Source organism: Rhincodon typus, chromosome 1, assembly GCF_021869965.1.
Source record: "Rhincodon typus isolate 14 chromosome 1, sRhiTyp1.1, whole genome shotgun sequence".
Taxonomy (NCBI): Eukaryota; Metazoa; Chordata; class Chondrichthyes; order Orectolobiformes; family Rhincodontidae; genus Rhincodon; species Rhincodon typus.
This window is the reverse complement of record NC_063332.1, coordinates 50,532,854-50,557,595: the sequence shown is the minus strand read 5'-3', so window position 1 is coordinate 50,557,595 and position 24,742 is coordinate 50,532,854. Positions and strand designations below refer to the sequence as shown.

Below are 24,742 nucleotides of genomic sequence, written 5' to 3'. Positions count from 1 at the left end.
GAAACATCAGCTTTCCTGCTCCTCTGATGCTGCCTGGCCTGCTGTGTTCCTCCAGCTCCACACTGTGTTATCTCTGACTCCAGCATCGGCAGTTCTTACAGTCTCTTAAGAAGCTTGTTGTGAAATAAGTTGTCCAGTTCTGTTCGCCCTGTTATAAAAACAATATTCTTAAACTGGAGAAAGTTCAGAAGCGATTTACCAGGTTGTTGCTGGGAATAGAGCATTTGAGTTATGGGGAGAGGTTGGACAGGCTGGGATTTTTTTCACTGGAGCGTAGGAGATTGAGAGACGAACTTAAAGAGGTTTATAAAATCATGAGGGACATAGATAAGGTGAAGGTCAGGTGTCTGTTTCCTAGGGTGGGGGACTTCAATACTAGGGGGCATATTTTTAAGCCAAGAGGAGAAAAATTTATAAAAAGACATGAGGGGCAAAGTTTTTACACAGAGTGGTTCATGTGTGAAATGAACTTCCATAGGAAGTGGTGGATGCAGGTGCAGTTACAATATCTAAAAGACATTCGGATAAGTACATGAACAAGAAATATTTGGAGGGATATTGGCCAAATGCAGGCAGGTGGGACTGGTTTAGTTTGGGATTATGGTCGGCATGGACTGTTGAACCGAAGATCTGTTTCTGTGGTGTATGACTCTATGACTCTACAACTCTAACTAATAGTTTAATTTATAAATTAGCTGAATATACAGGAAGAGGTTGGAAAACTGCTTGGGGGAGGATCTAACTGGCCTTTTGTGAAGCATGCAACCTGCAGTTGTGATAAATTTTTTTATTCATCCACGGGACGAGGGCGTCTGTGGCTAGGCAGCATTTATTGTCCATCCCTAATTGCCCAGAGGGCAGTTAAGAGTCAACCACATTGTTGTGGGTCTGGAGTCGCATGTAGGCCAGACCAGGTAAGGATGACAGTTTCCTTCCCTAAAGGACATTCATGAACGTGGTGGGTTTTTCCGACAATCAACAACAGATTCATGGTCATCATTAGACTCTTCATTCCAGATATTTATCGAATTCAAATTCCACCATCTGCCGTGGTGGGATTCGAACCTGGGTCCCTCGAATATTATCTGGGTGTCCGGATTAACAGACCAGCGATAATAGCACTAGGCAATTGTCTCCCCTTGACCCACAAGAAAGCAGAACTGTTGGCTCCTAGGATGGAGGAATTAATGCCCATAACACGTGGTTATGTAAGTTTGTCCGTACCTGTGCTGTGGGGCCTGGTTTCCAATCATCTCAGCTATCCCTGCCATTGGACAAACACCTTACTCCACTAGGGCCATGTGCTTTTGGTATGCATTGGCCACCTCACATTAACAGAACTGACAAACAGGCATCTCCTACCCGCTCAACATGAAGACTGGAACATCAGAACTTTCAAGGATAACACCAACAGTGATGGATCTGAACATCACATTGCTATCATAGCCCGGGAACTCCAGCATTATGACACTGACATTGTTGTTCTGCATGACACATGGTGAGCAGGAGAAGGTTAACTTGAAGAGCAAAGTGGTGGTTGCATCTTCTCCTGGAAGGGCAAATCTGAAGAAGGACACCAACTCCTTGGGATTGATTTTGTCATACAGAAAACAAAATAGCTGATATTCTCACTGAGCTCCCATTGTGGGGTAGTGAACCCCACATGACCTCCTGCTCACCCTAATCCAGAAACTGTTCATCATATTCATCAGTATCTACACACCAGACCCAAAACCAATGGATGAGGCCAAAGACGAACCATATTCTGGCCTTGATCAATCATGTCTGGGACTAGTCCCAAGGAAGACAAGCTGATTGTCCTTGGTAATTTGACTGCCAGATTTGGAAGGAAAGCAATACTCTAGAAATGTGTGTTTGATGGCGAAGGTGTAGGAAAGGTAAACTTCAGTGAAAATATTTTCCCGACAAATGCTTAAAGTGTGATCTGGTGACAATAAGTACCCTATTTTGTCAGAGCCAAATGCAAAAATTTATGGCAACATCATCTCTTAGGGTATTGGCAATGCCTGACTACAACATCATCTAAGTGAGAGGTCTCAAAGATTCTTATGTCACTCATGCCATGACAGCAGTTGATGACCACTAAACTGACCATTACCTCATCCAGTCTACTACCTCCATCAACCGAACCCAAGAATCGCAATGGCAGCAGAATCACTGCCCCAGGAGTCAAGGGCTATAAATGAAGACATACTCAGTCAGTCCATCCCAGAACAATCAGACTTCTACATCCTCCTCCTCCTCCTCCTGCTCCTCTGATGCTGCTTGGCCTGCTGTGTTCATCCAGCTCTACACCTTGTTATCTCAGACTTCTACATTGTCTTGTCTATTCTTACATCCATCATAAACAGCACCTAGAAGAGAGTTTGGGTTTTTTTTCATCAGGAAAGGTCCAGATTGGATTGAAGGGAATGGTCAGGAAATCTAAGAGTTACTGAATTGCAAACACAAGGCATTCCTGAACTAGAAATACACTAGTACTCAAGGGGAAGAAAGCAGGTCTACAGACAAATGAAACAGCTGTAACCTAAATAATAGGACAATGGATAAAAAGAACACAGAAGATACAGCCACTTGTTGGCAATCATAACATGCATGGATTTTATAGTCAAGACCATCGACAATCCAAGCATCAAAGGCCTATCTTACTGATAGCTATGCACACAGTGGGTGCTCATCAAGGACTGACAGGTAGTTAGCATTCACTGAAAGGATAATTTCGAAGATCTCTTCAACCAAGATACCATCCCTGATGTAGGCGCCCTTCAGCACATCCCACAGTATGCTATTCATCACCACTTCAGCACAACATTCACCCAGCATGAGGATGGAGAGGCCAGCTGATAGCTGACTAGCAGCAAGGTGACTGGCACAGATCAAATCCTTACCAAAATTCTGAAATATGGTGGAGAAGCACACTTGGCTCAAATACTTAACCTCATCTCCCTCATTTAAAAGAGGCTAGAATGCCAGGAGATCTTCAATACACCAAAATTGTGATCACCTTCAAGGAGTCGATAAGACAGGTTGTGGTAACTACAGGGGAATCTCCCTGCTGTCCACCACAGGGAAGGTCATTGCAAAAATGTGACTCCATTGCCTGCTGCTAGTGGCTGAAGAGCTCCTCCCTGAATCACAATGTGTTTTGTCTATCAAGAGGCATAATGGACATGATTTTCACAGCAAGACCATTCAAAAAAAGTGCGGAGAGCAGCAGCAACTGCTAAACATGGCTTTCCTTGACCTCACAAATTCCCTCGACTCTGTCAACTGAGAGGGACTACGTAATGTCATCTGCAAATTTGTTTAGCCACAGAAATTCATCTCCGTCCTCCTTGCCTGCTGTATGACAGCATGCCAGCTGTGATCCTCACCAACAGATAGGGGTGGCACTGTGGCTCAGTGGTTAGCATTGCTACCTCACAGCACCAGGGACCCAGGTTCAATTCGACCATTGGGCGACCATCTGCGTGGAGTTTCCACATTCTTCCCGTGTTTACGTGGGTTTCCTTTGGGTGGCCCAGTTTCTTCCCACATTACCAAATATTCAGGTTAGGTGGACTGACCATGCTAAATTGTCCATAGCACCCAGGGATGTTCAGGCTAGGTAGATTAGCCATGGGAAATGCCAGTTAAAGGGATAGTATAGGGGGTTGGGCTTGGTGGGATGCCCTTCAGAGGGGCAGTGTGGACTCGATGGGCTGAATGGCCTGCTTCCAAACTGTAGGGATTCTATGATTCTACGATCCACCACAGAGCTGATAATTGCACAAGTGGGGTTCAGCCAAATCTGTGTAACTGCATAAATGCTCTTCTCCATCTTCCTTGACAGAGCACTTCACTCCAAAACCACAAAGCTTCCCACTGTAATACAGCTTCTCTAGAGGACAAAGAGGAAACTGTTCAACCTACATCACGTCGAGTCCAAATTCAAGACTACCCCGACTTTGCTTGTCGAGCTGCACTGTGAAGATGACTCTTGGATGTGTGCACTCTTGAAGATGGCTTCCAGACTATAGTCCATGCATTCACAGCGATATTTGGGAGAATGGATCTGATGAAAATCAATCCAGAAGACATCCAGATGGCCTTCTGTCAGTCAGCTCCCACTGCACAATGCCGACCACCCCACCCCCCGAATTAACAAGATTAGCAGTGAACCACTGTATGGTTTGATCAAATCTTGTCCCTATGGAGACTTCTCACAGTGAGGGCAAACATTGACAGTGAAATTCAACATTGCCTCCAGTGTGTCAACACTCCCTTTGGAGTAGACCATTTGATGATTAATCAAACCCAACACTAAGCTCAAGGCATCCTGGGAAGCAGTGTTACCAACCCTTTTGTATCTATTGGAGTCATGGGCAATGTCTAGCAGATTTCTGGAGTGTCGTGTGAAATGTCGCCACTGATGCCTCCACAACTGTTTACAATAAACATTCGTGACTTGGAGGAAGGAAGTGAATGTACTTTAGCCAAATATGCAGATGACTGAAAAAAGTGGAAAGGCAGGTTTCGAGAGGGACACAAACAGTTTGCAGTGAGATATCAATAGGTTAGGTAAGCGGGCAAAGAGTTAGCAAATGTATTATAATGTGGGAAGATGTAACATTGTTCATTTTGGAAGGGAGAAGTAAAGAACAGAATATTATTTAAATGGGGAAAAACTGAAGAAGGTTGCAACTCAAAGGGACTGGGGATACTTATACATGAAACACATAAAGCTAACACATAGATACAGCAGGTAATCAGGAAGGCTAATGGAATGTTGGTCCTTATTTCAAGGGGGTTGAAGTATAAAAGTAGGGAAGTCTTATTGCAACTGTACAAATTGCTGGTGAGACCACATCTGAACTACTGTGAGCAGTTTTGGTCTCCTTATTTAAGGAAACATATCATATCATTGGAGGTATTTCAGAGAAGGTTGTCTAGGATCATCCCTGGTATGGAAGGAATGTCTTATGAGAAAAAGTTAAACAAGTTGGGACTCTACACCTGAGTTTAGAAGAATAAGAGGTGATCTCACTGAAACATGTAGGGTTCTTAATGGTCTTGACAGGGTAAATGCTGAAAAGATGTTGTCCCTCTTGAGAGAGTCTAGGACCAAATGGTATAGACTCAGAATGAATGGGTACCAATGTAAGACTAAGATCAACAGGAGTTTCTTCTGTCAGAGGTTTGCGAGTCTTTGGAATTCCTTGCCACAGACAGCTGTGGGGCCAGAGTCCTTGTGTGTATTTAAGGTTGAGATAGGTAGATAGATTCTTGATTAGTGGGGGAATTGAGGGTTATGGGGAAAGAGCAAGGATAGTGAGGAATGTCAGATCAGCCATGATCCTATTGAATGGCAGTGCAGACTCGAGGGGCCGAATGGCCTGTTGCATGTGTCTATTTCTTAAGATCTTATGGTACCACCTTTAGAATCAAATCATTTTCTTTATATTGTCTTTCTGCATTCCTCCTACAAAAATGAATCACTTCCTACTTGTCTATATTAAATTACAGCTTTCATATCATCTGAAAATGTTAAGATTGGACCTCTACTCCAAGGCCGAGATCATTAATATATATCAGGAAGTGTATGAGACATAACACTGAACCCTGGGGTGCTACATTTATAAATTTCCTCCAGTCTGAAAAACAATTATTCACCCTTCTTCACTGTCACTCAGTCAATTCCATATCTTTGTTAATACTGTGCCTTTTATTTCATGACCTCTAACTTTACCCAAAGTTCTCTTCTGTGTTGAATATTTGCAAAAAGGTAATTGAATTTAATGTAATACAATTAACTCGTCTACCTTTACTTTGCATATAATTACCAATAGTAGCTTAACTTTGAGAACCGTTTAAAAAAAAGAAATGCAAAGTAATCAAATTGAGAGAGAAACATTTTTGTTGAAGCATATACCTTTGAAACTAGACAATGTGTTTTTGAGGGAAAATGACAAGGAAATGAGCATCAAAGTAAAGGGAAGGAGATGGAAAGGTGCAGACAAGGCTTTTGAGGGTGTAGAGAGAAAGGACAGGATCACAAAAACAATAGGGTTATGGGAGAGAATTGGCTTTGGGATGGGTGGCTAGTGAGAAGTATTAGGAAGTGATACCAAAGAGGCAAATGTTGAAGGAAAATGAAGAAATTGTAAGGTAAGATGAAGCTTAGAAGAAAAGGAACATAACTGATTGAAGCAGGGCAAAAAGGTAAAAGAGGAAAAAGTTGAAAGAGAAGGATTGAAATAGAATTGAATGAAATTGATAGGAAATTGAAATGAGTGTAAGGGCTATTTTTATGCATTACAACTTTATATAGACACATTTTACTATAAATGTTCAAGCAGGAATTTAGATATACGAAGATCAGGTCAAATTTATGACTTTAAAGTGAATGTAAAATTGAATCTGCGTACCTTGTTCCAATTAACCTCTAACATTTAACCCCAATTCATCCAATGACTACAGTAGATCTGGATGCCCTGTGTACAGTGCAATGGGAGAATGATGAATAATGTTATACAATTATTTACTTACTGTTAACCTTTATCATTATAAATCTTCATTTACATTTAGAATGAAATACACTGTGAAAAACACGCCATGATGCAACTGGACCTGGAAATCATTTAAGTCATTGCAAAACCACCTTCAATGTGGGTTGTAATTACATAGTGACAAATTAATGTGGGAAATAATATGCTAAAAAGTGAAATATTGAATTTGTATTGAAAATACAAAAATGACAATAGCATTCTTGATTCTAAAAGGGTACAGCGCAAGCAATTCCTTCCTTTATTTACATGATATGAAAATCAACCTTCTCGTGCTTTGATTATTCATCTGTATCAGTCTTTATACTGTGTCATACTTTATAGATATCATAAAGTAAATAGGAAAGAGAAACAGATTGGGATCAAGGAACAGAGAGAGTGAGAGAGAGAGAAAAAAACTGTCTATTTTGAAGTTTTACAAGCATTTGGGAATATTTAAAATCTCTGTAACGCTGTTTTTGATGGATTTCTATATGCATGCTGCACGGAATTTAATGAGGTCAGCCATGTGGACCTCATAGAATATGTGTTCCCTGATTGGACCAGATTAACAGCCCCAATCAGGGAGCCCTGGCTGATAGATATAAACAGGAGTGTCAGGCATCCTGTTCACTCTGAGAACATATAAAGTCCATGTGCTCAAAGAAACAGCAAGAACTTTTGTGTGTAACTGAAATGATTGTGGTAAAAATGTGCCATCAATTTTTAACTTGCATCATCCGATTTTAATACATGGCACATTTCATGGACTACGTTTTTTTTGTCAAAAGATAAATACTGACTTAGAATGGCTGCCATGATCAACTGACCACAAGATGAGTCAGTTCATGAAAACATCAATAAACAAGACCCTGTCTGAAGTAAAATTAACATGAAACCAATCATTCAAATCTGTATCTTTTGTCGATTTCTGGAAATTTTATATATTGGAATGTATGTCAACTACAAATTATCCAAAGATGTGCAGATTATGTGGATTGGCCATGCTAAATTGCCCATTGTGTCCAGGGATGTGCAGGCTAGGTTGATTATCCAAGGGAAATGCAGGGTCCCAGGATAGGATGGGGGGTGGTCCTGATGGGGATGCTCTTTGGAGGGTCAGTGTGGACTCAATGGACCAAATAGCCTGCTTCCACACTGTAGGAATTCTATGATTCTATGAACTCAGAACTGATAATGAAGTCAAATTCGGGAGTAAACAAAGGAATTTTAATTCAGGCAAGTACTTTTGGGGAGAAAGGGAGAGAAGGTTATGGACTCCTAACAGCAGAACTGGCAGACCTAATCTCTGTCTCCCCCGAGTTTCTCTCAGAAGACTTTCTCTCAGAAGTGTGTAGTGGAAACGAAACCAGAGAAATGCCCATTCACCAAGAACTTAGAGATATAAAGATATCAAGATATCTATAAGTTTGGCCGCTGCAGAGGAGACAAGGCATTGATGAAAAAATTGTGGTCTCAAGTTAAATCTAACACTTCGAGAAGAATAAGGATTTCTTAAGCTATGTACTTTGATCTTAATTTCTACATGCAATGTTCTTCCCTTTAATAACTTCAGACCCTTGTGTTTATGCATATTTGTTGTCAGAGTATTTTCCTCTGGGTTAGTAAACTGTAAAATTCCTCTTTCTGTCTTTCAAGAAAGCTTGCAATTACCTTCTTCATTTCTGAGCCATTGAACTTTGTGTTAATTGAAATGTAATAACTGGATGAAAAAATAGATCTTTCTTGCAGCCAGCTGTGGGTGTTGAAAAGTGGGAAGCAAATTAAGTCTTCTCACCTGGTCACAACAGCAACCTCATGCTTATTTTTAGTCTCAATATCCTGTGGGACTTAATTGAAGTGGAAGTGATAAGATGGTGAGGTTCCTACCAACCATCCTCTGATTCAAGTAAATACCCATCACCATTCCTGCCACTGGCAAGGGCATTCAATTATGTTTTAATGCTGTCTCTGAGAAAATACCTATCTCAAACAAATTTACCCTTTGAAAAAAAAACAAATACGAAGCAGATTCTGGTAAAGATATATTTTGTAAAATAATCAAAATGTTGTAATTAAACACCAGAATTATATCATTCATCCTTGATGTGCCTGAAAATTTGATCAAAAACTGAGGGAACCCTCCAAACAAACACATTTGGTGCTTGTATTTGCAAAGTGGGGACATGACTAATTCTTTTGGTCAGGGATGTTTTCAATTGGAGAGTTTGGTAGACAGTTGATAGACAGCTGTAAAACACTTGAATGTATTGAAACTCTGGAAATTCCATTTCAAGCTATCTGGATGATTTTGTGCCCAGATTGTGGGCTGGGAAACTCTAGGGCTTCTGTTCACTACATCCAAGATTCCCATTGCTGATATTAATTGCCATATGTAGAGAACCTGAGTTTCAAAGAATATATAACTACGGTACATAATATATTATAAACTTAGTCATTATGGGACTATTTCAAGAATAAATATTATCATGAAAGATGTATTATACGTTACATGTTGTGATTAGGATTTCGAAATAGAGGGCAGATAGATGTGGGTCAGTTCTGTGAAGGTGAAATAAGCATAAAGGATACTGGAGAAACTCAGAACAGTTCTGAAAAAGAGTCATACCAGACACAACATGACTGTTCTTCTCTCTACAAATGCTTCCAGACCTGCTGAGTTTCGCCAGCATTCTGTGTGGTTATTTCAGATTCCCAGTATCTGCATTATTTTGCCTTAATTCGATAGTTCTGTAAAGGCAACTTCTTTAAACAGGCTAGAAGATCATTGGAAAGTACATCAATTCTGAGAAAGTCTGTGACTGCGACCAAATGCCTGGCAGGATTTTCTTTCGTGTCAATGGATAATGTCTACGTTGTTGCATTTCGGACAGATAGGAAAAACAAATCATGGCCACTGGCCGAACAGAAGCCTCAGAAATTCAGAAGAATTGAGTTTGGAAGCCAGTTTTAACTTTGTCCTAGCAGAAGAACCAAGTTTAGTTCAGGGAAAACTGGTCACCACAGTCAGTGTTTTATTTTGTGAAGTTTTCAAGCCAGGAGTGTTCGGATAGAAATCTTCACATTATTAGAACTGTCAAAATGTAGACCATCAAAACCGTTAAAGGTTCATACTTAGCAAATTTCGAATGGAATCATAAAATTGTCTCTGTAGTCCAAACAACTGGAACAAGAAGGAATTGGTTAAGTATAAATGTGAAGAGTTGAAATGGGGGGTAAAATTTCTCTGGAGTTGAATATCTGCAAAATGATGGTGTGAGGAAACACGTTGAAATTATTTCTGTTTGTGTTATGGTCTTTGCAACTTTGCAGCAAGACATCCATGTTCCTGTACACGAAACCTTTCGCAATGAAGGTGAACATACAGTTTGACTTCTTTCCTGCCTGCTGCACCACATTTGCTTACTTTCAGTGACTGGTGCACTGGGCATCCAGATCTCAAGAACATCCCCCTCAGTCAATTTACAGCCAATCAAATAATAATCTGCCTTTCTATTTTTGCTCCCAAAGTGGTTAACTCCCATTTATCCACATTATAACTGCAAATGCCATGCATTTGCCTAAGTGTGCTAAATGGAGATGCAAATGGAAAGTATAGTGAGGCCAAAGAGCAATTTGAGAAAGAAGGAATGCAATTTCAACACCAATGGCTTTGGAGTCGGGGAGATAATCAGAGAAATGAGAAAAGTGATATTGAAGAGCAGTTCTCTCATCCATAGTGGGTGCAGTCTTCTAAGGTAGTGATGCTATTGAGTCCACAATGACCACACTATGGCCTGGGATCATGGGGACAAGTTGCAAATCAGCTTACTGCTGCAGCCTTCTACCTCCAACATAGCTATTGAGATGAACTGTTCCCTTGAAGCTTTGGATGAGTTGTTTGCAATAGATTTGATATTGGCATTACATTCTTCAACTAAGTGCTCAGTTTCAATTACTTTTGAAATAATGTATGGATGGCGACAGGCAATGTCACAACATCAGAATGTCACAGGCAATGGATTTGAAAAAGTGAGTTTGACATTTGAGTAGAATGTACAGTCTGAATTTTGGGAATCAAAGTCAAAATAAAACTTAAGACTTAAAAAATAACTTGCATTTATGCAATGCCCTTCATGATTTGAGGGCTTTCGTGACCTCAGACTGAATTGCTTATAAATGCTTTCGAAGAATCATGCTGCAGTGTTCATTAGAAGAAAATCTATGATGGATTTTCTAATAAATTCTGAAAGCTTCAGAAGATGTGGACAAGATTGTCCATCTTATAAACATAGAAGCGTAGAAAATAAGGACAATATTAGGCTATTTGGCCCTTTAAGCCTGTTCTGCCATTCAAATGCTCATAGCTGATCATACAAGCTACTCAGTACCATGCACCTGCTTAATCCCCAGACCCTTTGTTTTAGCCCTGCAAACTATATTTAACTCATTCTTGAAAACATTCAATGTTTTGGCCTAATCCACTTTCTGTGGCAGAGAATTCCACAGGCTCACCACCTTCTGGGTGAAGAAATTTATCCTCATCGCAGTCTTAAACGGCCTACCCCATAGCCTTAGAATGTGGCTGCTAGTCCTGGACTCCCTCATTATTGGGAAGATCCGTGTCTAGTCCTGTTAGAATTTTATAGGTTCTATGAGATTCCCCCTCATTGTTCTACACGTCAGTGAATGTAATCGTAACTGATCCAGTCTTCCTTAATATTTTGGACCCGCCATCTCAGGAATTAGTCTGGTAAACCCTTGTTGCATTCCCTCCACAATCAGAACATCCTTCCTCAGATAAAGAAACCAAAACTGCCCACAATGCTCTAGACGTGGTCTCGCCAAGGCCCTGTACAATTTCAGCAAGACATCCTTATCCCTGTGCTCAAATTCTCGCATTACCAAGGCCAACATAATTTTGATTTCTTCACTGCTTGCTGTACCTGCATGCTTACTTTTGGTGACTGGTATTCAAGGACACACAAGTCTCGTTGCACTTCCTCCATTCCCAATCGTCTTTCAGATAATAATCTGTCTTCTTGTTTTTGTTACCAAAATGAATAGCCGCACATTTATCCACATTGTCCACTCACTCAACTTGTCCAAATCACAATGAAGCATCTCTGCATCCTCCTCAAAGTTTATCCTCCCACTCAGCTTTGTGGTGTCTGCAAACCTGGAGGTATCAGATTTAGTTCCCTCATATAAATCATTAATAGTTTTCATTTTAGTGAAGAAATAACAATTCACAATCAAAGTTAACAGCTTCATCCCAAGGAGAAGCAGGTTCTGCTTAAGGATTGAGATACTGTGATGCCGTTAGGTCAGAAGGAAGATCAGAAGAGTTTTCAAGAGTGAGAAAGACAACTTGAATGATATTGTAAATTTAATTATTTTTCACAAGGGTGCAAGTTTCTTCCACATGATTAAGACCTGAAGAAACATTAGAATGTAAAGGTTAAATGAACACTCCTTTGGAATGATACAAAAAGGATCTGAAGCTGCTGTCAAGTAAATCTGGATGAAGCTTGAGGGATACTTTTCTGTGGGATTTGAAGCTTATGTACTTAATGTTGTCAATCCAGAATATATGTTATTGGCAGCTCCACTCTGTTGCTTCTTTCTCCTTTTTTAAACTTGTGTTACATGTCTTTGAAAAGCATCCATGTTTCCCACTTAAAAATCAATACCTATTGGGAGCACCATTCAAGCTAAAAGCTCACTGACTGCATGATAATGAGATCTGACCCCAACACGCACACAGGCCTCATGCTGACTCCTCAAAGATATAGTTGTGTATTCCCCATCCACTGCTCACACAACTACTATAAACAGTAGAAAATCATGCCTGTACTATTATATTCTATATTTTCCTAAACACATTTGCCCAGAATAGAGAGTGGTGTTCCAAATAATATGTTGAATTAAAACAGAAGTTGTTGGAAAAGCTCAGCAGGTCTGGCAGCCTCTGTGAAGAAAAAACCAGAGTTAACATTTCAGGTCCGATGACCCTTCCTTCCTTCAGCCCGACAGAACTCATCTCTTCCAACCTTGACTCAGTCTTCTCTCCCCTGGTCCATCCTGCCCACATACATCCATGTTTCCTCTGATGCTTTATGCCAATTTTAGAATTTCCAGTTTGTGGCTCTAGCCCCCTCCTCTTTTAACATGGTGGTACAATCCCTTTACACATGCATCCCTCACCAGGATGGTCTCTGGCTGTCTGCTTCTTCGTGGACCAAAGGCCTGAACCGTCGCCACCCACCACCATCCTCCTCCACTTGGCTGAGCTCGTCCTCACCCTCAACAACTTCTCTTTTAACTCTTCTCATTTACTTCAGGTCAGAGAGTTGGCCATGGGTACCCGCATGGGCCCTGTTATACCTGTTTCTTCATGGTGTACATGGAATATTCCTTGTTCCTGTACTATTCCAGACCCCAACCACAACTCTTTCTCCGATATATCAATGATATTGGTGCTGCTTCCCTCTCTCATCCAGAATTGGAAAAGTTCATCAATTTCACTTCCAATTTCCACACTGTCCTCACTTTCACCTGGTCTGTCTCTGACTCCTCCCTTCCCTTCCTTGACATCTCTGTTTTCATTTCTGGGGATAGACTGGGCACTAATATTCACTATAAACCCACCGAATTCCACAGCTACCTGGACTATCCATCCTCGCACCCAGCTTCCCTTAAAGACTCCATTCTATTCTCTCAGTTCCTCCATCTCCATCGCATCCATTCCAAAGAGGCCAACTTCAGCAGGGGAGCCTCTGAAATGTCCACTTTCTTCCTCAACCGAGGATTCCCCAGCACCGTTGTCAACAGGGCTCTCAACCAGGTCCGACCGACCTCCCACACTTCCGCCCTCACCCTCTCTCTACCCTACCACAACAGCGATAGGGCTCCCCTTGTCCTTACCTACCATCCCACCAGAATCCATATCCAGAAGATCATCAGATGCCATTTCTGCAACCTCCAGCAAGATTATACCACGAGACACATACTCCCCTCCACCACCCTCCCTTGTCCGTCTTCTGCAGGGACCGTTCTTTCTGGGACCCCTGGTCCACTCTTCCTTCACTCCCAAAACCCCCACAGCCCCACAACACCTTCCCCTGTAATCGCCAAAGGTGTAACACTTGCCCATTTACCTCCTCCTTCCCCAGTATCCAAGGACCCAAACATAACTTCCAGGTGAGGCAGCAATTTATCTGCACTTCACATAATCTAGTCTGTTGCATTCGCTGCTCACAAGGTGATCTCCTCTACATTGGGGACATGAAGCATAGACTGGGTGACTGCTTTGCAAAACATCTACGTTCTGCCTGAAATAAGATCCTGAGCTTTCAGTTGCCTGCCACTTTAATACTCAGGGGTGGCACGGTGCATCAGTGGTTAGCACTGCTGCCTCATAGTGCCAGGAACCCAGGTTCGATTCCACCCTTGGGCGACTGTCTATGTGGAGTTTGCACATTCTCCCCGTATCTGCTTGGGTTTCCTCTGGGCGCTCCAGTTTCGTCCCACAGTCTAAAGATGTGCAGGCTAGGTGGATTGGCCATGCTACATTGCCCTAGTGTCCAGGGATGCTGAGATGAGGTGGGTTATAGGGCGATGGGTCTGGGTGGGATGCTCTGAGGGTCGGTGTGGACTCGTTGTGCTGAAGGACCTGTTACAACACTGCAGGGATTTCCACCCTGTTCCTTGGCCAACATCTCTGTCTCAGGCTTGCTGCAGTGTTCCAGTGAAGCTCAACACAATCTGGAAGAACAACACCTCATTTTCAGCTTGGGGACCCTGCAGCCCTCCGGACTTAATATCGAGTTCAATAATTTTAGGGCCTGAACTCTCCCCTGTCCTAGCCCCTTACTCCACACACCAGGCCTTGTTATCATTTAGTCTGCCATTACACACTACCTGTTGTTAGCCACTAAGAGTTATTCACTTTCCTAGCCAGATCGGAACCAACTGCATTGTCTGTACAATTGTTCTTCTCTCTCTTTGGGCTCTATCCCTACCTATCGTTTGCTCCTTACCCCTTACCCCCAGCCTACCTTCTGCATATAAACTGACATTTTCCTAGCTACCTTCAGTTCTGAGGAAGGGTCACTGGACCCGAAACATTAACTCTGAGTTTTCTTCACAGATGCTGCCAGACCTGATGAGCTTTTCCAGCAATGTCTGTTTTTGTTCTTGATTTACAGTACCCACAGTTTTTTCAGTTTTTATTTAATGTGTCAAAATATTAGGAATAAGCAGTCAGATAAATGATCTGACAATGAAGTTTAATAAAGAATGTAACTCTGTTATCCAGAGCTATGGGAGCCAAGCAAATGCTATCCATCTGCAAATTAATCTGAAAGATTAAACTGCTAAACTAATCATGACCAGAAACCCAACTGGACTAGCCATATAAATGCTGTGACTACAAGAGCAGGTCAGAGACTGCAAAGTCTGTGATGAGTAACCACCGTCCTGTCTTCTCAAAGTATGTGATACAAGTTAGGAGTATCATGGAACAGTCCCCACTTGCCTAGGTGAGTGCAGTTCCAACAAACCACAACAAGACAAAGCAACCCCCATGATCAACATGCCATTCGCTCACTCCACCAGTGAAGCATAGCGGCCGTAGTGTGAACCATTGACAAGGTGCATGGCAGCTACTCACTAAGCCTCTTTTGACAGCATCTTTCAAACTCACAAACCTCGACCACCTAGAAGGACAAGGATAGCAGATGCAAGGTAACACCACCACCTGCTAGCATTCTCCAAGTCACACGCCATCTTTACTTGGACCTATATCACCATTTATTCACTGTCATTGGGTCAAAATCCTGGAACTTGAAGACACTTACCACCACCTTTTTGAGCAATTAGGGATGGGCTATAATTGGTGGCCTTACCTGCGATGATCACATTCCGCTAATTAATTAAATTTTAGTGCTAGAGTTCAAGATCAAGTCAGCAGAGATAGTGATGAAGTAAAAGCAAAATGCTGGAAATATGAATTTTGAAAATTGGAAGTAAAATGAAAGTGTGCAGCAACTCCTCAGCTATTCTGACAGCTTCTGTGGAGAGAGAAATGGCTTTAAACTTTCAAGCCAAACATGCTTTTTATGCAACACTACAATAATAATGACTTTGGTCTGAATGCTATAGATGTCAGTGCAACCCTCAAAGAACTGGAACTTTAATGAAGTGATAGTGGTGAATGAATTAAAATAGATCTAAGAAGAGTCTATATCTGATTGCATTTAGAGGTTAGCAATTATAATGAAAACACAAAAGTGAACATGGTAGAGAGAAATTTGCTTCATGATTAAATAATGACCTGTCTTTACAATTTCTGAATTTCTGTATTATTTTTAGATTTTTTTATCTAACACCTTCATTTTTGTGTTGTTAAATCATTGTAAACAATTTTTCCAGTATAATTACATAAATAATTCTATTCAGATTTTTGAAATATTCTTGATAATATAAACTAACTTTCATGTTAGATATTTACTTTTTGAAAATTAATAACAAAGGAAAATTCAATGGCTGGAATGTGCAGTTAGCAGTGAAGCAGAGTTCATGACGTTTGCTGCAAATAAATCTGCCTGTTATGATCTAGTAGCCTTTGTGCCATGGTTTGCCTCTTTCCCAGATGACAATTTAAACCTGGCACCAAGTCAAGGGGCAACCTTAGAATGCAGAAGTGGTGATGACAGCACACAGAGAGAAAATCCAGATGTCGGTGGAGTAGAATGCTCCAACTGGAGCTCTTCTGCTCCTCCTGCTTATTTCACATTTCCTTCTCTTTCTTTTCCCTTTTTTCTCTTTTTGTCTCCATTTTGGTGTTTTCCCCCTCTTGGTGTTCACCTCCACCATGGCGGGTCTCGGCCTGGTCTCTTGGCCTCTTGTGGTGGTCCCAGCCTGGTCTCTCAGTGGCTCATGACAGGTCTCAGCCTGGATTCTCGGTGGCTCGTGGTGGGTCCCAGCCTGGTCTCTCAGCAGTTTGTGGCAGTTTGCAGCCTGGTTTCTCAGCAACTCATGGCAGCTGAGGTCTCCCAGAGAGGAGACAAGCAGAGGACTCGCCGAAAACTGTTGAACTTTTAACTTATTTCTTTATTTTCCTAGTTTAAACTACAAAGGACTTTAATGTTTATTATTAACTTATTTCTTTATTTTTCTACTTAGTCTATGAAGTAATGCTTAACTTTTTAACTCTCATTTCTCTAACTACTTTGTACCTAAGTTTTTTTGTACCAAGGTACCTTGGTACCTAAGAAGGCACCATTTGTGGCAACAGTATACACTTTTGTATGTACTCCTGTACTTCTGTATTTGAGTACACATGACAATAAAATCTAAATCTAATCAATTAATTTGAAACATTCACACACAGCAGTGTGAGTCTTTCACTTTCAATTTAAAATCTTCAGATATTGAAACAAACTTATCACTGTGCAAAATAGACATTGAGGTTTTTAAAAATGTTTTTTAAAAAATATCTAAATTTTTTGATCATCATGAAAACATTTGAAATTCTAAAATGATAAAATTATCTTTTGCAGGCCTGTGAAGACATTGAGTCATGAACTCAGTATTCTGTTATGATCCCAGTTACACATTATTTGACAAAGTGTTAATTTTCCCCTGATTTTTAACCAACATTAGAATTGAAGTTCTCAACTGTTTGCAATTGGAAAGGAGTTAGCAGCAGAGATACTGCACAGAAAACCATTGGATTTCTGCACTGTTCTAAAGTTCCAATGTTACTAATAGCTTCGTACCACGGTAAGACCTGGGAAAGCTTTTCTTTTCCCTTTCCTTTTGGTATCCCTTCCTACTCTATTCACAACTTTATTTTCAGTAATTTAACATTGAATATCTCCCTTGCTTTGTTTATTTTAAACCTTATTTGCATCATTTATTTGAATGAAACTATGCTTTACTGTTCTAGTACGTCCATTGAAATAACTCCACAAAGATTAGTATCCTGTCACCAAGTCACCCTTTATTTACACATTGGAAGTCCTTGACACTGATCCAGCTCCCTCAGATCTGGCTTTCAGAGCAATGAGGATATCTGATACTCCTGTTCTTGTTTGTCAGCCAGGGCTCCCTCATTGGACCAGATTAACAACCCCAATCAGAGAACTCATATTCTATGAGGTCCCCTTGCTAACCTCATTACAATCACTACGTCCCTAAGCCTAATATTCACTCCTAGCAGGAACCATGCATGAAATGTGAACATTGTATGAAAATCAATAGTTGAAAAGAAAGACAAAACTAATCCAGTACTAGAAACTTTACAAGTTTGACATGGGAATGTCATTCAAATTTTATTTTTTTTGTGCAATGCAAATTACCTAAGTTTACAGTGTTTTCTCATTAACAGTGCCATAAAGGTTAAAGGTTTGGAAAGAACATACGTATGTTGTTTAAAGAAAAGTAATCTGAGTCAGGTTTTTAGCTTTTTATTTTCATTCGTTTTGTCAATTATTGTTCTTACAGCCTTTAATACTCAGTACAATTCCAGCAGTGCTTTTGATTGCAATGCTAATAAAATATTGTACTCGGTTTTGAATGCTAACCTCTGGCAGACTGTGGTTGGGAGAGTTTGCTGCAACCAACTGAGACTAAATAACAAAAAGCTTTAACCTAAACAAGGTACAGTTTATTGCTTGATAGCAGTGAGGGACAAGTTACATTAGCAAGATAAACTTTGTTCCTTAATCTATGAGGAGATCTATGAATACAGGTCTTCAATCCACAAGATTCTACAATGTTGTGCCTTATCCCACCAATTCTATATGGCATTATGAAATTGGGTGAAACGTATATCTTACTACCTTATACAAAATACACCAGGGGCTTCAGTTTTCAAAATAAAAACCGGAAGAACTGTGGATGCTGTAAATCAGGAACAGAAACAAAGTTGCTGGCAAAGCCCAGCAGATCTGGGGGCAGCATCTGTGAAGGTAAAAACAGTTAACGTTTCGGGTCCGGTGCTGAGGAAGGGTCACCGGACCCGAAACGTTAACTCTGTTTTTTCCCTTCACAGATGCTGCCAAACCTGCTGGGCTTTTCCAGCAACTTTGTTTTTGCTTCAATTATCAGATGCATTAACCTCAATGTATGTTTTTTTTAAAATCAGCACTTATCATAACAAGCAAAACCGCCAAATAGCAGAGTGCATTATTTTGAGGCTTGTTTGCCAACAGTCTGTGAATCCAATGATTTACAATTTCATGCAGATCATTGGGTTGCATTCATGCTTGTGAATAATATTTGCATTTCGTCCTTCATTAATGTAAAAATTCTACAAATAATTATGGTCCATTTACCATAAACTAATGAAGTTCATTTAACCCAATATAGACAAGGGGGATCAATCTGGAATCGTCATGATCTGTATGGCCCTGTCCTAGAAGAGCTAATCCCGTTTTCCAAATATAACATGAGCACAATGATAGGTTTTTACTCTTGAATGTCTGTTAGAAAGTTTACATCTCACATTGCACAGTAAGGTCTGAAGACTGCAGTTAAAGTCACAAACAAACAGAAATTGCTGGGAAGATTTCAGCAGGCGCTGAGCCCATTGACACCGGACCCGAAACATTAACTCTGCTTTCTCTCCACAGATGCTGCCAGACCTGCTGAGATTTCCCAGCGATTTATTTGTTTCTTTCTGATTGCCAGCAGCCACAGTTCTTTGTGTTTTTGTGTTTGACAGCGGTTCAGCATCGGGTCACTGTGTTCTTAGGGCTGAATTGGTATCAGTATTTTTCTTTTGTGTTTTTGATTTTTGATTTCAGGCAGAATTCACAGCCATGAGGGACCAATACATGCGAGGTGGAGAGGGTTTTATAATCTGTTATTCCATCACTGATCGCCGATCATTCCAAGAAGCTGCAGAGTTCAAGGAACTCATCTATCATGTTCGACACACATTTGATATCCCAATAGTTTTGGTTGGAAACAAAACGGACTTGGAAGAGTACAGGCAGGTAAGGAAGCTCTGCTTAGTAAGCATGCCATTTGCAGTTATCCTTCAAAATTTGTACTTTAATGTGGACTTGAGAGTTTTCCTTTATTTTGCGGAAATCTTAGCAATATAGTCTGGTTAAAGAGTAGCTTTCATTTTAATCAAAGATAAAATTAGCTTATATTTTAGAATTTTTTTTATTTTCACCTCGTTTTAGTCAGTTGAAGCTTCTAGTTATTTTTTTTTACATACACAAGGTGAGATTTTCAGTGATTTGGGAAAAAAAAATAAGGCTGTAAAAAGAAATTACAATCAGAGGCCGACTATAATTCAGCAGTCACACATTTGTTCTCTGAAATCAGATAATGGAATTTTAGATTTTGGGGTTTATTTTTTCATGTAGGGGAGGTGATGGCCTAGTGTTATTATCACTAGGCAATTAATCCAGACACCCAGGTAATGTTCCAGGGACCTGATCAAATCCAACTATGGCAGCTGGTGGAATTTGAATTCAGTAAAAATCTGAAATCATAAGTCTGATGATGATCATGAGACCATTGTTGATTGTCAATAAAATCCCATCTGGTTCACTTATGCCCTTTAGGGAAGGAAACTGCTATCCTTACCTGTTCTGGTCTACATGTGACTGCAGACTCACAGCAATGTGATTGACTCTCAACTGCTCTCTGGGCAATGAATGCTGGCCTAGCCAGTGATGCCAACATCTTCTGAAGAATGTATATGTGAATATATATTAAAAATCCCTCAATTAGATAAGCCTCAGATCAATAAAGACCCACCAGTTCATCTTACCTAATTACAGTGATACCCCAGTCAAAATATGATTGATAAGAGCCATAGAGCAGGGATTAGGATTTGATAATGGAAGGTCCACTCTACTAACCAGGACTGTAGAGTCTGGGAGCATGCAGTGTGTAATATGCTTATTGCGTAACTGCCATTTCAGAGTTCTCCACCTATTTAGCCAAAATCCAGCACAGACCTTGTTTAATCAATTGATTTCACAAACAAAATTAATGATAAAATAGCTGGGAATTGGTTTTGCACTGTTTGAAATGGAGACAACCAATAATGTTCTCTGTGAAATTAAGGATCGACACCTCTTTTGTCTGGTCTACCAAAAGTGCAAGTTACACAACAATACCTCAAAGAGTGACTGTATAATGTTCTGACACAGAACATTTCTTCCATATATCTCTTCCGAAAGACTGGGAAACTTCCTGGGTATTTGTAAGACAGAAAATTCCCTATATTTTGAATTGATGTAAAGTGTAATTATACAATTTGTGGAATGCATTGACAAAAGTTATTATCATTGGTTTCTGCAAATATAATAGACTTCATTAGTGTTTATTCCAAGGAAAACCCATTATATTTGGCTGAGTTTCAATGGTCTAAGCTACTTATCTCAGAAGGAGGGCTGAGTTTACATTTTGATTGACAGTTCTAAAAGGCTGTTAAAAGATTAGCTACCTTTTTTGTGGTTACCAAATAGAAGTCTTTATTTTTATAACAAATTAACTACTTGAGAGTAAATTAACCATTTGTTATTAAATTTTGTTTACTGTAATAAGTGTGTAATGGCCTGAGAACTAACAGCAGCAGCAGCAAGAGAGCAAAGGAGAGTGAACCTGGGGATGAATAGCAGCAGTGGCAGCAGAATAAATACCTGAGGAGTGAGGTCAGTCAGAGCAAGCCTAGGTATCAGAGTCAGAGAGATATACAGCACGAAAACAAACACTTCAGTCCAACTCATCCATGCCAACCAGATATCCTAAATTAATCTCGTCCCATTTGCCAGCATTTGGCCCATATGCCTCTAAACCCTTCCTATTCATGTACCCATCCAGATGCCTTTTAAATGTTGTTATTGTACCAGTCTCCACCACCTTCTCTGGCAGCTCGTTCCATACGCATACCACTCTGCGTAAAAAAGTTGCCCCTTAGGTCCCTTTTAAATCTTTCCCCTCTCACCATAAATCTATGCCCTCTAGTTTTAGACTCCCCCACACTGGGGAAAAGGCCTTGGCTATTCACCCTATCCATGCCCCTCATGATTTTATAAACCCCTATAAGGTCGCCTCTCAGCCTCCAATGCTCCGGGGAAAATAGCCTCAGCCTATTCAGCCTCTCCCTTTAGCTCAAATCCTCCAACCCTGGCAACATCCTTGTAATTCTTTTCTGAACCTCTTTGAGTTTCACAACACCCTTCCTGTAGCAGGGAGACCAGAATTGCACACAGTATTCCAAAAGTATCCTAACTACTGTCCTGTACAGCCACAACATGACCTCCCAACTTCAAAGAACATTACAGCACAGTACAGGCCCTTCGGCCCTCGATGTTGTGCCGACCTGTGAAACCAATCTGAAGCCCATCTAACCTAAACCATGTTCAATGCACTGACCAATAAAGGCAAACATGCCAAATGCCTTCTTCACTGTCCTATCTACCTGCGACTCCACTTTCAAGGAACTATGAACCTGCAACCCAAGGTCTCTTTGTTTGAGATGTGAACAGCAGCAACAGAATAAATACCTGAGGAGCAGGGTCAGTCAGAGCAAACCTGGGGGTGAACAGCAGGATAAATACCTGAGGAGCGGGGTCTGTCAAAGCGAACCTGGAGGTGAACAGCAGGATAAATACCTGAAGAGCGGGGTCAGTCAGAGCAAACCTGGGAGTGAACAGCAGAATAAATACCTGAGGAGCGGGGTCAGTCAGAGCGAACCCGGAGGTGAACAGCAGGATAAATACCTGAGGAGTGGGGTCAGTCAGATATAGGAGTTAAATTGAGGGTGGAGGTTGAGGGGTGATGTCATGACTCAAAAAGTGACATGGGCTTGGCTGCTCAGGAACCAGGTTTGCACACTGAGTGAGTAATGTCAAGAAAGAGGTAAAGAATTTATTTATTGTAATTATAGTCTGCTAGGAATAACACGTGGCAGTGATAGACAAGTGAGACTAGTTTAGTTTGGGATTATGGTTGGCGTGGACTGGTTGGACTGAAGGGTCTGTTTCTGTGCTGTACGACTCTATGACTCTATGAAAGACCTGAGTTTGGTGACAAGTGATTTAGATTGTGTAATCAGTTCCTGTATTATTGTCTATAGTTAATAAGGTTGATTTAGTTGGTAGTTCTCAGTCCTGAGGAAAGCTCCTCCTGCAATACATGGGAAATCAGGGTCCACGGTGACCACGTATCTAGGAAGTGTGTTCAGCTGCTGTTTATGATTGACCACATGAAGCGCATGGAACTGCGGATGGATTCACTGTGGAACATTCATGAGACTGAGAATGTCATGGATAACACATTTGGTAAGTTCATCACACCAAACATAAGGGCTACACAGGCACAAAAAGGTTGGGTGACTAGGATGACTAGTAAACATGGACAGGTAGTACAGGGGTTCCCTGTGGTCCCTCAAACAAATATACTGTTTCGGATACTGTTGGTGGGAATGGCCTCTCAGGGGAAACCAGCAGCAGCAGCCAGATCAGTGACAGCACGACTGGCACTGTTGTACAGCAGGGAGAGTCAAAGTGTCAGCCATGTGAAGTCACATGGGATCCACGGTGAGCTGGTAAATGGATACAGAAATGGCTTAGCCTTGGAAGACAGGGAGTAGCAGTGGAAGGGTTTTTTTTTCTGACTAGAGATCTGTGATGCGTGGTGTTCCACAGGGATCAGTGCTCAGACCCCTGTTGTTTATAATGTATATAATAAGGGTTCGGAGAAGAATGTAGGTAGCCGGCTTAGTATTGGTTGTGGATGACACAAAGATTGGGGGAGTTGTGGATAGTGAGGAGGATTGCCAGAGGGTTCAGCAGGATATAGATAGGCTGGAGACATGGGTGGAGAAATGGCAGGTGGACTTTAATCTGGACAATATCCCTCCTGTAACAGCACGACCAGAACTAGCTACAATCCTCCAGAAGAGGCCTCAACAACATCCTGAACAACCTCAAAATGATGTCCCAACTCCTATATTCAAATGTCTGAGCAATGAAGGCATACATGCTAACTGCCATCTTAGCCACCCTGTCTACATGTGATGCAAACTTCAAACAATTATGTACATGAACCCCTAGATCTGTCTGTTCTGCAGCACTACCCAAGGCCCTACTTTTCATTGAAGCATTATATTATTGATCAAATGAATAACATGGACAAGGATATGGATCTAGGCGTACAGGTCCACATTTCCCTGAAAGTGGCAAAACAAGGGGATAAGTTGGTCAAGAAGGCTTATAGCATGTTTGTCTTTGTCGGTCGGGGCACAGAGTATAAAAATTAGCAAATCCTGTTGCAGCTGTCTAAAACTTTAGTGAGAGACTGTAAGAACTACTGATGCTGGAGTCAGAGATAACACAGTGTGGAGCTGGAGGAACACAGCAGGTCAGGCAGCATCAGAGGAATAGGAAACTTTATGTTTCAGGTCGAGACCCTTCTTCAGAAGAAGGGTCCTGACCCGAAACATCAACTTTCCTATTCCTCTGGTACTGCCTGACCTGCTGCATTCCTCCAGCTCCACACTGTGTTAGAATTTTAGTGAGACTACATTTGGAATATTGTGCACAGTTCTGGTCACCTCACTTTTCACTTGAACGTTGAAGGATGAGGGGTGATTTGATAGAAGTTTACAAAATTATAAGAGGCATGGATAATTGGAGTCGAAATGTTGGTAGAAATGTCAATTGCAAGGGGACATAGGTTAAAGTTAAAAAAGGATATGTTTAAAAGTCATGCGAAAGGCAAGTTTTTTACGTAGAGGATGGTGAGTGCTTGGAATGTACTGCCAGAAGAGGTGGTAGAAGCAGATACATTAGCAATGTTTAATAGGCATCTTGACAGATATATGAACAGGCAGGCAATAGAGGGATATGGACTGTGGAGAGGCAAAAAGTTTTTTTAGTTTTAATTTTTAGTTTAGAAAGGCATCATGTGTTGGCACAGTCTTGGTGGGCCAAAGGGCTTGTTCCTGTGCTGTATTGTTCTTTTGTTCTTTGTATATGGAAAAGAGTTGTATTAGCTTGTTCGAAGTTTAATGTATTTCACCTTCATATAGCTCAGTGTTATGCCCACCGTGAATACTGTGTTATGGTTGTGGAGGTAGAAGAGAGGGTCATGGGGTGGCACAAGAGGGAATGCGGATTATGAAGTGACATGGTGGGTGATAGTGATGTGTGATTAGG

The 24,742-nt window shown here is 41.0% G+C and overlaps 1 protein-coding gene across 1 annotated transcript in view; it reads left to right on the top strand.

Annotated features, from left to right (window-relative positions):
* Positions 1–24,742, top strand: part of LOC109930073 (GTP-binding protein Rit2-like) — a 280,539-nt gene that overhangs the window by 130,930 nt on the left and 124,867 nt on the right. The window contains exon 4 of the mRNA XM_048601306.1: positions 19,361–19,552. Coding sequence (XP_048457263.1) covers positions 19,361–19,552 — 192 coding nt within the window. The remainder of the gene's footprint in view (positions 1–19,360; positions 19,553–24,742) is intronic.